The sequence below is a fragment of the Neovison vison genome, chromosome 3 (assembly GCF_020171115.1).
Source record: "Neovison vison isolate M4711 chromosome 3, ASM_NN_V1, whole genome shotgun sequence".
NCBI lineage: Eukaryota > Metazoa > Chordata > Mammalia > Carnivora > Mustelidae > Neogale > Neogale vison.
In genome coordinates, this window is record NC_058093.1 from 82457422 (window position 1) to 82470087 (window position 12666).

The following is a 12666-nucleotide window of genomic DNA, read 5'->3' on the forward strand; positions in this document are numbered from 1 at the left end:
TGTTTTATCATATGAAGTGACCTGACATGCTTTCACCAAATTAAGAGGCTCTGTTGGGACACTCTGTCTTCAAACACAGGCTGTGTGGCACTTTGCAGAGCTCTCAAGAGCCCTCACCCTCAGAGCAGCTGAAATGGAAGTCAACCAGAGCAGATAAACCTCATGAATTCAGATGCAGGATGGAGAAAACCAAGCAGGATCTCAAATGATGAGACTTTCTGATCTGTCACTCTTGTGCCCCAAAACCTGCAGGCCTCAAGGCCCTACCTGGCCTACAACTTCTCTTCCCTTGACCCTTCTGTGCCTACCTCTTGCCTCCTCACTGCATCATTGACATTCCTGCTGTTCTCCAACATGCCAACTCCAGGCTCACCTCAGGGCCTTGGCATAGGCTATTGCCTCTGCTTAGAAGGCCCCTCCCCCGACATTCCCATGGCTTAGTCTTTCACCTGCTTCAAGTCCCTGCTCAAATGTCACCACCTTGTGGGACCTTTGCACTTTCTATAACTATGTAATGGAGGTCATGATTTCCTTCCTAATGTTCACCTCTGTCTCCCCACCCCAGCTGAAGGCATGCTTAAAAGGGCCAGGATCTTATCTTTGTGATTTACTGATACAACCCAAGCACCTAGAAGAACACCAGCCCTTAGTAGGTGCTCTTGCATGTTGAATGGAAATAAGTCACAATGTGCAAAGTCAGTAAAGATTCAGGCACTGATTTTCAGGTCAATCTAATTCTCGCTCAGGGCCTCTAGTTACAGCACTAAGCATGGAGGCAAGGATGGATGGATGGATGGACAGACAATCATGGTATCAAGAGCTGGGGAATAAATTCTACAATCCTCCCTTTTCCACAGGACATTTTATCTAAATGTCTGTATTTGTCTTAATGTCTAAATGTATGGTATTTGCCTAAATATTTTGTCTAAAATGGTATGTGAGAACGACGGGCACAGAACAAGTTTCAGAATACACAAATTCAACAAATCACAAATTAATTGGGTCTTTGGGACTGAAACGAGTTGGGAAACATGCTGACGTACCACTGTCTCCTCCAGCCCTTTGAGGTCCTCTCTGGCTTGTTCCCGTTTATCATTGAGCAATCTAAAAAACAAAAAGGAATCATGAACCCAAGGGGCATCAGAGAGTTCCAGATACCATCTGCACCTATGGATATGTCGACAGCCCCAACCATCTCACACGAGTGGGCACTCTTGTTACATAGCCCAACCTACCCAGAATCTAGAGGAATCGGAGTCACGAGAGTAGACTTCCCTAAGACTCAGCGGGAGGAGAGAAAACAGAGGAAATATTTAACGTGCACTCACAAGAGCTTTTCCAGTTTCATTTCCCTTTCTTGGTCCTCCACTTTCAGCTTGTTATAATCAGAGCTGAGCTTCTCCTGTTCCAGTTGCAATTTCTGATTCAAACTGAAATGGAGGGGGAAAAGCAATACATGGCACATGAGTCTGAAATTCTGAGGCACCCAGCTCAAGATATGGTTCTGTTCCAACCCCATTAGTTCTGTGCAATAAAGGCGGCAATTCTGGAGGATTTTGAGGGATCAGAGAACAACCTCACAGCTTCCTCCCTGCCCAAGTGAAAACTAATTTCTGGGAACATCTCAGAGGCATGAAACATAAGGCTTTGAGAATATATTTATAGTTGGCTTGTGCAAGAGCTTTGGGGGGAAAATAATGAGCTAGGAAAAGAGCTGATATTTTAAAACAGAGAAAGAGAGCACAGTGAGAAGAATTCTGCTTTGTCTGCCCTACAGACGGCATGTATGCACCCACTCAGGAAACCTTATCTGGCCATTGCACCTTCCCTTCCTCTCCGGTCCAATCACCTGAAAACATCTCCTATGTCCAAATTCCTGGCCGACACAGGGACAGTGCCGCTGTGTGAAGTCTGCAAGGAGTGGGTACAGAGAGAGGAAATACAAAGAAAGCCCAGGGTCTGCGGCAAAAAAAAGAAACTTGCCATCTGGTTGGGGGCACTTGGCCAACACTTGCATGCAGTATTTATAAAACCTTTTGTGTGGCCATGCCTGTGCATCCATAAAGGAACAGATTCTACCCATCTGAAGGAAAACCCAGGGTCGTCTGAAAGGCGCAGGCCAGGGAAACTTCTCGTCAACTAACTCATTCACCAACCCGCCCTCCTTCCCTCGTTCCTTCCCTCCCCTCGTTCCCCTCTGGCTGAACATGTCAAGGGTGATTAATCAGAATAAAGAACACAGGACACGCTTGAAGGGGAAAGAACAACATGAGTAGCAGCACGGGGGTGGTCCAGAAGGAGGAGGAGGGCAAAGACGATGCTAAGGACTTGCCTTGGGCAGACAGTGTGGACGGAGCCCAGATCACACCACTTACACTCTGCTTCATTACCATTCTCCTCTTTCAAAATGCAAATGCGCTGCGGGAGCGGCTTGCACACAACGAAGAGAGATTTGGATCCGTAGCCTGGAGAATTAAACTCTAACTCCAGTTTGATTCTTACTTAGCAGCGCGACCCTAAGAAGCTCACGGAACCTGGCCTTGCTCCCCAGACAGAAATGCAGTTCTCCATCTACAGAACGTGGGCGTGGCGGGAGGCTTCGGTCTAGATCTTGGGAATGAGGGTGGGGGCGTCAGTGGATGGGACTATATTTCAACATAACTGGTTTTCTTAGTTTTCCCTCGTCTTTTATTTGGGGGCATTTAAAAACATTATTCTGCAAATAGGATCAAAAACTGCCAAGGCTCTCACTGTGCAAAAACATAAGGACCCTCAAGGAGAGGATCCCGAAGGCACTCGCCGGCTTGCTGCCTTGTTTTGACAGTGAGGCGGGAAGGTAAGAGAGGAGGAGGGGAAGGTCATTACGGAGCAGGGGTTCTTGAGGCGCCGTGACGGGATGGAAGTATGGCCCTGAGGGGGGTGACAGCAGAGATGAGCTGCAGTGACACCATCCTGGCAAAGCCACAGGTCCAGGAGCACAGACACGGGTCCCTGAGAAGTGTGTGAATGTGCCCTGGCGGCTCAGGGCTGTGCGGGGAGCATTTCTGTGTTGGGTGAGGAGGCAACAGGGGCTGACTGTCTCCTTTGGAGTATGTTTCAGCCTATCAGAACCCCTGAGTCAGGACCAATGCAGGGGGCTTCATTGTATATTTTCGTATATAATTTCATACAAACAGTGTCGCCACCTATGAGGGCATGTGTCTGCCCAGCTGAGTCACCAACATGACCCCGACTCCCGGGGGACGAGGAAGGGTGGCTGTGCCCGCCTGCCACCTGCCCCACCAGAGCCCCCAGAGGCTCAGCTCCAGATGGGAGGACAGACGTCGGAAGCTGCGCATCCAGCCTGCCGCGGCACAGGGCAGGACACAGAGCCCGCAGGCCAAGGAGGGCAGAACTGGGCTCAAAGCCGCGTCCTTCCAGGCTGGCCCTAGAGCCATGCCCACCCTCGCATCCCGAGAGCTCCTCTGGGCTGACTCACTCCCGAATCTCATCGATGATTTTCTGCTTCTCCTCAATTTCATCCCGAAGTCTGGACAGCTGCTTCTGGTGAGCTTCCCGGTGGCTCTCCATCTGCTGCTCCAGCGCCTTCTGCAAGCCAGGCCAAGAGAAATGTGTCATCCACTCGTTGGCTCGCAGCCCACGCCATGACAAGCCCTGGATTGCTTCTGCCTCCTACTCTACGTCCCTCAGCTGTCAGGTCCCAAAACTGGGGCCCCCAGAACCTGCCTTGCTTTACTGGCACAACAAAACCCGAAGATCTATGATAAAACCCAGCAGGGGTTTTATCCTAGGAGCAAATCGGTCCATTAATTGAATAAAAATCTCTCACGGGGTCCCCTACAGCTCACATGAGCCACATGGCTTCTCTCACCGTGTCAGCCAGAGGGCACAGACCTCTTACTAAATACACCCAGGTGACCGCAGACAAACCACCTAACCCACGTGAGCCACACTCCCTCCCCTGTCAAATTTAGAGAATTGTCCCTGCCCTGAGCACTGCCCAGATTTATGGTGACGTTTATAGGAGACCTCTTCACCAAAGGGACGTGAAACGCGGAGGAGGGCCCATCAGGGTGAGCCTGGAGAGGCTCATGCCGTGGGCATGACTTTTTTTGTTTTTGTTTTTTAAATATTTTATTTATTTATTTGATAGAGACACAATGAGAGAGGGAACACAAGCAGCGGGAGTGGGAGGGAGTAGCAGGCTTCCCACCAAGCAGGGAACCCAGTGCGAGGCTCGATCCCAGGACTCTGGGATCATGACCTGAGCCAAAGGTCATGATGCTTAACGACTGAGCCATCCAGGCGCCCCGCATTTTACCTGTGGCCTTGCACCCAAAGGGACAAGCAGTTTGCCTAAATGAATCAAAATCCTACATCCTCTCCTATCTCATTTTATTCACCCTCAAAGCTTCTTTCCCAATTATTTTGCCTACATTTGACCAAAAATAAACATCTCTATGGTACACGGCAATCCAAATCTGGAGTACTTCTTTAAAAAGGTCAAGGGAAGACATGTTCTGGCAGTTCAGCACAGCAGTGCGGCCCACACAGTGACCGGGGGGGGGGGGGTGGCTGCTGCCGCCTCCCCTTCCCCAGGAAGAGGGAATCAGCACAGACTAACGCAGCAAGACTACCAGACTTATGGACACCTCCACCTTCCTCTCCGTCCTGCGCCACGCCGCAGTGTGCCACGGCCGGCACCAGTCCCTCCCCTCCCTCCTACATGGCCACACAAGTCTCTGAAGGAGACAGATTTTCCTAGAGTAAGAAAATGCAGTCCAAATGCACGCTGGGCTCTGGGGCAGGGGCCGCGCACACACCTTCATCTCCTCTGCGTCCTGCAGCCGCGTCAGATGTTCCTTCTCCTTATCCTGGAAGCTGACTTCGTGCATTTTTTCTGTTTTGAATTTTAAATGATGATTGAAGATTTAACTGGCGGGACTCACATCCAAAAGTAAACATATTTTTAAAAAGACAAAAGACAAAAAAAAGAAAAAAAAAAAGGAAGAATGGCCATGGAGTGAAACAGAACTTATATGACCAATTATAACCACGCTATCCAAGATCAGGCTTCCCAGGCGAGACTTCAGGCCAATGGAGGCTGCCCACTCCAGTGCGAGGAGCGGCGGTGGGGCCCAGGGTGCTGACTCAGATATGGGCCACTCTAGGAGAGAACTGACCGGGCTGGGTCTGACCTCTCCCCTGGCCTTGGTGAGCAACCCCTGCAGCAGGGTACAACAACCTGCTCTGCACATTGGAAAGCACTCTGTGAAGTTGAGAGGCATTTGGATGCAATGCCACTATTAGAGTTCCAGAAAGAGCTAATTTACCTCCCATCAGGACGCTGTTTATTCTCTAAGAATCTAGAGCAGAAGAACAAAAAATCTAAGAACAAAGCAAACAAAAAATAACACACTCCAGATTAAAAAGGAAGGCCCCACATTTGGTGCATGGCACACCTCCAGGGGGAGTCTGTCCCAGCCTATCCTTGGTCAGGGGCACGCACCCGGCACCCCCAGCAAGCAGCAGCCTGGGTGTGGACGCGGGTAGCAAAATGGTTTAGAACAGAGTCATGCAAGTCATTAGGCTTTCTATCTAGTCCGTTCCACTTTATTTTAGATCTTCTCACCTCTATTTTATTTCTACTTAGGGCACCACTACAGAAGCCATTTACGAGAGAGAGAAAAGTTCTTTTTAATGCCAAGTATTACGGGGAGCATGCGGTCTCTGACATTCATCCATTATCACATAAAGAAAACATGACAAGGTCATAGTGGGGCTGAGGATGTTCTCGATCTTTCTACATTTGCCTAGACATTTGGAACAAAATGCATTTACTGAGCAAGTAACTACATTAACAATAAAGGAAATAAAAAGAGGTGGCATCACCACCAATCCTACTACCCTATCAAAACAATTTTCACTTCAAATATTAATCTGCAGGCCTTGGAACACAAGTATCCATTGATTCCTGGATGTTATAACTCAGTAAAGCTAAGATTACATACTACAATCTTTAATCTAAGGATGCCTTGTAAGCATGGCTGCACAGCCTGCACGTACTTCACCTCCAAAACAACACATGTTCTTTCAAACAACATCCCAAAGCTGGCTTAACTGTTCGACATTTAGGTTGGCTGCCTTTTCTTCCTTCTGCTAATACAATGAATTCTACAACAAATATCTGAGATTTGAGGATCAAAAGGTATGGAGTGTGTTATGATAATTGCTATTTATCCTCAAAAAGTTTTTTTTTAGAAAAGATTTTTATTTATTTGACAGACAGAGATCACAAGCAGGCAGAGAGGCAGGCAGAGAGAGGAAGGGAAGCAGGCTCCCTGCTGAGCAGAGAGCCCTATGCGGGGCTCGATCCCAGGACCCTAGGATCATGACCTGAGCCAAAGGTAGAGGCTTTAACCCGCTGAGCCACACAGGCGCCCCTATCCTCAAAGCTTTCTTTTTTTTTTAAAGATTTTATTTATTTATTTCTCAGAGACAGAGGGAGAGAGAACGAGTGAGCACAGGCAGACAGAGAGGCAGGCAGAGGCAGAGAGAGAAGCAGGCTCCCTGCCAAGCAAGGAGCCCGATGTGGGACTTGATCCCAGGACCCCGGGATCATGACCCGAGCCGAAGGCAGCTGCTTAACCAACTGAGCCACCCAGGCATCCCCTCAAAATGCTTTCTAAAAGAACTCTAACAATTTTCATTGCAATTCATGGTATGTGTGTCCCATTGCACGGCAATGCATGTGTTCTTAAAACATATTAGTTTCTGCATTTCTAGTTACCTCTCTTGAATTTTTTCTATTTATTCTTTTTTTTTTTTAAAGATTTTATTTATTTATTTGACAGAGAGAGATTACAAGTAGGCAGAGAGGCAGGCAGAGAGGCAGAGGAGGAAGCAGACTCCCTGCTGAGCAGAGAGCCCGATGCGGGACTCGATCCCAGGACCCTGAGATCATGACCTGAGCCGAAGGCAGCAGCTTAACCCACTGAGCCACCCAGGCGCCCTTTTTCTATTTATTCTTATCTTTGGAGTGCTTCCTATGTGTCAGGCACTTCCCTAAGCAAAGGGCATCAGGAGGCTGTCTGGCAAAGGGAAGAGCTGGTTCCAAGGACGGAAGGTGCAGGCAGCCATTGGCAGAAATTCAGACTTTATATTAAGAGCAGGGGGACATCATGGAAGGGTCAGAGGCATGGGGCTGGGCACAAGATAGAAGGTGCTTTTAGAAGAGTTCCCTGAGAAGCAGCACAGTGGCTGGCCTGGAGCAGATGGGCTGAGAGCCTCCGTGGACGATGCAGTCACAACTCTTCATTCGATTAAGGATAGTGAAAATAAGGTGATGAGCAGATGCAGACAAGCATCTGGCAGATCAAATGGACAGGTCATGGGAACAGACTGGAGGCCATAGGTGGAGGAGAGAAGATTGACTCGGGCAGCAGGGCGGATGGAGGGAAAGGGGAAGAGGGGCAGATACCGGGCGGGGGCAATATTCTAATTTTTTTTTTTTTACCACACCCCCTTCCCTCAATTATTCCATTGTTTTTCAGGAGACCTGGAAATGCTATAAATGAGCAAAACTAAATGTCGTGAGTTTGGCCAACTAGAGAGTATCTGATGTAGGCCAAGAGCTCAACACCTGCAAAGGAGTCAATTACTTACCTTGGGCTCGGAGCTTGGCCAGCTCCTCACTGAGCGAGTCCTGGGACTCCTCCAGCTGCCTCCTCTTCTGTTCCATGTTCTGCATGTAGTCTGTCAGGGATTTGATCTTGGCTTCATGCTTTAAATAAACAAAAAGATGGAAAGGAGGCATGAGGGACAAGCAACCCGGCCTGCCTGCAGTTGTCTGATGGGACTTCCTAGGTCCCTTTTTCGAGAACCAACTCCCAAACAAAGCATATTCTGCCCTTGGCTTGGGATCTGTGATCGCGGGCTAACATGGCCCTCTGTTTCCTCCCTGTGCTCCGCTGCTTCATTCCACACTGACCCCTCTCATCACCACAGCCCTCCCCACCACCCACCTAAGTGAGATGCCAAAGCCCAAGCTGGTTTTTCTCCTCATAGAAAACAGTGTCCTGGGCAGAGGCTTCGTTCTTGGAACTGGCACCTCTAGGTTCTGTCTTCAGAACTCAAATACAGTCTTTTCTTTTCCTCTCAAACACAGCAATTCCTGTGTCTGAGAGACCTTGCATTTTACATTTTCTCTTCTTAGGACACGCTCCACCCTCCCCACCCAGAGTCCTTATCACTGGGGTCCCCACATTTTCTTACAGTACCCAACTTCGGCAAGATTTATCTATTTCTTTTTACTTGCCAGCTCTATGAGGGTATGGAGCCAATGCTTAATAAATATTAGTGGAACCAATGAATGAGTGGAAGCTCATTGACTGAAGTAAAGACAAGGTGCCCTTCCAGCAGACGGAAATATGTAGGCACTTCCCCCACCCAAGATCTACAGCGTTCACATGAAAGCAGGAAAACCCTGGAGACTGAGCTCTCATCTAGTGAAACAACCTCTGGGAAATGGGACACAGAGCAGTCGGGTTATAAGCACAGCTTCCGATGAAAAGGATGAGTATAAATGAAGAAAATAATTGCATTTTTGCTGGAAAGATTTTGTCAGATTCTTTAGATCATGTCAGAAAGTAAAGAGCCAAAGTTTCTCTGACTTTCGAATCCCCAGAAATAATGATTAAATATTTGTCTCTGTGTAAATTCTAGCGGTACAAAGTAGCACCCAACAGAAAGCTGTATTTGTTGCTAATGGAAAACGCATTAACACATTTATCCTTTAACATTCTAATATGCTGATATTCTTGACTCTGATCTCATATAACCAAAGTCAATGTCACTGTCAGACTTGGGCAACTAGAGCCTCGGTCCTGGGCCCCACACTGTGAACACCCCACTAGGGCTGTCTTCTGGCTGCACTCATTCCGCGGAGCAAAGAGCGTGTAGGCCAAGGAGGCCTGCCCCATGGAACCCATGCCTCCTTCTAGACCACACTCTGAGGACTAGAAACCCAGGAACTCCCTGCTCCAGTGGCCATAAAGGCCACTCCTAGGGCTGGCACTGCAGCTCCTGTCATCAATTCACACAGATTAGAGTTGACAGTTACACAGTGCTATCAGTTTTCACGAAGGGCAGAAGGGCTGGTGCACCCAGATGGAAAGAGAAGACAGTGGGCTGCAGACGGAAGGACCTCTGTTTCTACTCTTGCCTTGGTCTCCAAACGTTAGGGGCAGGACTAGCCAAATGCACATATTCTCAGTATAAGAGGTGACCTGGATATCAGACTTGAGGTGTCGGTACTCTACCCTAAGGTTTATCATTTTCTCCCCTTTTTTTTTTTAAATTATAAAAATGTCAAGTAGTAAAGCAAATCCAGAAAGAAGTGGCATAGATTTCACCCATGTAGCAGTTTTGTTTTATTTTGTTTTTTAAGATTTTGTTTGTTGGGGACGGTGGGTGGCGGGAGCAGAGGGAGAGGGACAAGCAGACTCTGAGCGGAGCACAGAGCTGATGCGGGCCTCCATCCCACAGCCTTGATATCGTGACCGGAGTCAAAATCAAGAGGCGGACATTCACCCGACAAACCACCCTGGTGCCCCCACCCATAAACCATACTTATCAACTATTCCTGGTCTTAACTGTATGAATGCATACTGGATAGAGTTGCAAGGCCCAGCATACACATAATTGAGCATTTTCATTTTCACTTACGTTTATATAATCATTCTTCCCAAATGGCAATGTTTTATAAATTTTTTGTAAGAGCTGCATAGCAATCTTTCATGTAACTTAACATCATTATCTTATCAACAGATGTTTGGGTATTTTATGTTTTTATAACATAAGTAATATCGCACTCACCATCTTCCACATGGGCTTTGCACATTTTAATCGGGAAATAAACATAAAATAAAATTTTTGCATTTTCATTACCAGTGAAAAATACCATAAATGAAATACCTGGACCAAAGTACTTAAATTTTTATGGCTTTTGATTCCCAAAGTGCTTTCCAAAAGGACTGGCCGAATTATACTTTTCTCAGCAATGTATATAAATTTCACGATCACACACCAACACTGGATAATCTTTACGGTACATTTTTGCTTAGTGCATTGGTTGTAAAATGGAGACCTGATGTGCTCATTTGCATCTCTCAGGTTACTACAGCGGGAGGGGAGAAGGCTGGAGCTGGTTCTGGGATGACATGTTACTGTTTACAAGCCTACCAGAAGGACGTATGCTTTTGTCGGTCTCTCAGTATTATTTGACACACCACCCCCTGCTTGTATGAATTTCCTGCAAATGATTTCAGCTGTTTTAATGCCTGGTCTGAGGCATGAGCAGCCCTCACTGCGACACACCCAGAAGTCTCAAGCCCCAAACACCAAGCTCAGATATCAGTGGTGGACCAGAAACGAAGCTGCTGCTTTCTGAAACCACCTCACTAAAAAGAAAACGCCATTTCAGTGGGTAGAAGAGCAGCCTGACTCACTGAGCAGACGAAATGTGGCCCTGGGACTCAAAAATCCCTTCACGGCTTTGTGTGCACACATGCTTTGGTTTGAGTCCCTGATCTGCTTTTTGCTGGATGTGGGATTTTGAACTGTGTATTTAATCTTTCTGAGTCTCTCCTTCCTCATCTGAAAAACAGGAATAATAATAAAACCTGCCTATCAGGACTTTTTTTTTAAGATCAAGTGAGGGGCACCTGGGTGGCTCAGTGGGTTAAAGCCTCTGCCTTCAGCTCAGGTCATGATCTCAGGATCCCAGGATCCTGGAATCGAGCCCCACATCGGGCTCTCCGCTCGGCAGGGAGCCTGCATCCTCCTCTCTCTCTGCCTGCCTCTCTGCCTACTTGTGATCTCTGTCAAATAAATAAATAAAATCTTTAAAAAAATAAAAACAAAAAAAAAAATAAAGATCAAGTGAGATGATGCATGTAAAGAGCTTAGTGCAGTGTGGGGAGCTTTGTAAACACTCACTAAAATGTTACGTGCTACTAGTGGGGCACCTGGATGGCTCAGTGGGTTAACCATCTGCCTTTGGCTCAGGTCATGATCTTGGGGTCCTGGGATCAAGCCCCACATCGGGCTCCCTGCTCACTGGGGAGTCTGCTTGTCCCTCACCCGCTTCCCCTCCCCCACCAGTGTGGGCATGCACTTGCTCTCTCTTTCTCTCAAATAAATAAAATCTTTTTTTAAAATGTTACCTATTACTATTATTAATAATAGCAGTAGCAGCAATAGTTTGTTTCACATATTAAGTTGGACCTGTGGTAGAGATTAAAAGATGAAGGAATGTTCCTTAGCTCACAGGAGTTTTAGCTTCCACCCAATCTCATCCATTCATTATAATCTCTACCTACCTACCTACATGTCTGTATACAGATAGAGAGATGTAGGCACATCCTTTAAGAGGGACTGAAGGTAATTCATGTAATTCACACAACAAAGTCTAGCCTTAAGCAGAAGCTTGGGCTGTAATTGTTTGTGGAGGCCTTGGACAAGTCTTATATAAAGCAAAGTCCACCAGCTATCCCTGCCAAGCACCATCAGACCCAGAAAGAGCACCGAGCAAGCAGATTTCAAGAGGTTGAGGGAGTGAAATGAGGAGGAAAGGGGTGACCTACCTGGGAAATGAGCAGCTGGCAGGCAGCCAGCTCCCGCTCGCTGGCATTCATCTTCCTGTTGGAGTCCATCTGGGCATTCTCGAGCTGTTTGCTGCGGTTCACCAGGGATTTGACCTCCGACTTCATCTTGCTGATATACAGGCGGGCCATGGTGAACTCCTCCTCAATGACTCCATTCACATCTGCCAACTGAGCACAGGAAGGCGCACACTCAACTATGCTTACAAATGGCGGAGATTCATGGGGCCCCGAAAATCTGTCATGGATCCGCAAAAGGTCTTTGGATTTCTGATGAGGAATCCTTAATTATAGGACCACAAGCGGAAAATGATAGCTGTATGTGACTATATATTCACTACATAAATATATCCCAAGTTTTCTGAAACCTCAGGAAGACTGAATTAAAAACTTCTATTAAATATCATTCTCGGGGCGCCTGGGTGGCTCAGTAGGTTAAGCCGCTGCCTTCAGCTCAGGTCATGATCCCAAGGTCCTGGGATCGAGCCCCGCATCGGGCTCTCTGCTCAGCCAGGAGCCTGTTTCCTTCTCTCTCTCTCTGCCTGCCTCTCTGCCTGCTTGTGATCTCTCTGTCAAATAAACAAATAAAATCTTTAAAAAAAAAATATCGTTCTCAATCAGCCAGGGTTTTCACTGCAATTAATTTTTAAGATGAAAGACGTGATATCAGAGGGAAAATACACTTCTTTATAATCTTAAGAAGGTTTAAAAAAGGATAACTCTGAAAGGGTATTCTGTTTAATGTCCAGCACCTTACATTTCTAGAATAGCTGCAAGGCCTAGTGTTTTTAAAGGTGACTCTGAGTCCCTATAAGAATTCAAATCAAAGTTTCAATTCTGGGGTGCCTGGGTGGCTCAGTGGGTAAACGCGTCTGTCTTCGGCTCAGGTCATGATCCCAGAGTCCTGGGATCGAGCCCCACATTGGGCTCTCTGCTCAGCAGGGAGCCTGCTTCCTCCTCTCTGACCACTTGTGATCTCTGTCTGTCAAATAAATAAATAAAA

General features: G+C 47.2%; 1 protein-coding gene across 1 annotated transcript in view; it reads right to left on the bottom strand.

Annotated features, from left to right (window-relative positions):
- The window catches only part of KIF5C (kinesin family member 5C), a 156533-nt gene that overhangs the window by 25615 nt on the left and 118252 nt on the right, over window positions 1-12666 (bottom strand). Inside the window, exons 16-21 of the mRNA XM_044242511.1 lie at window positions 11646-11834; window positions 7666-7783; window positions 4824-4900; window positions 3479-3588; window positions 1329-1430; window positions 1044-1104 (exon numbers count right to left, since the gene is read on the bottom strand). Of these exons, the coding sequence (XP_044098446.1) occupies window positions 1044-1104; window positions 1329-1430; window positions 3479-3588; window positions 4824-4900; window positions 7666-7783; window positions 11646-11834 (657 nt within the window). The remainder of the gene's footprint in view (window positions 1-1043; window positions 1105-1328; window positions 1431-3478; window positions 3589-4823; window positions 4901-7665; window positions 7784-11645; window positions 11835-12666) is intronic.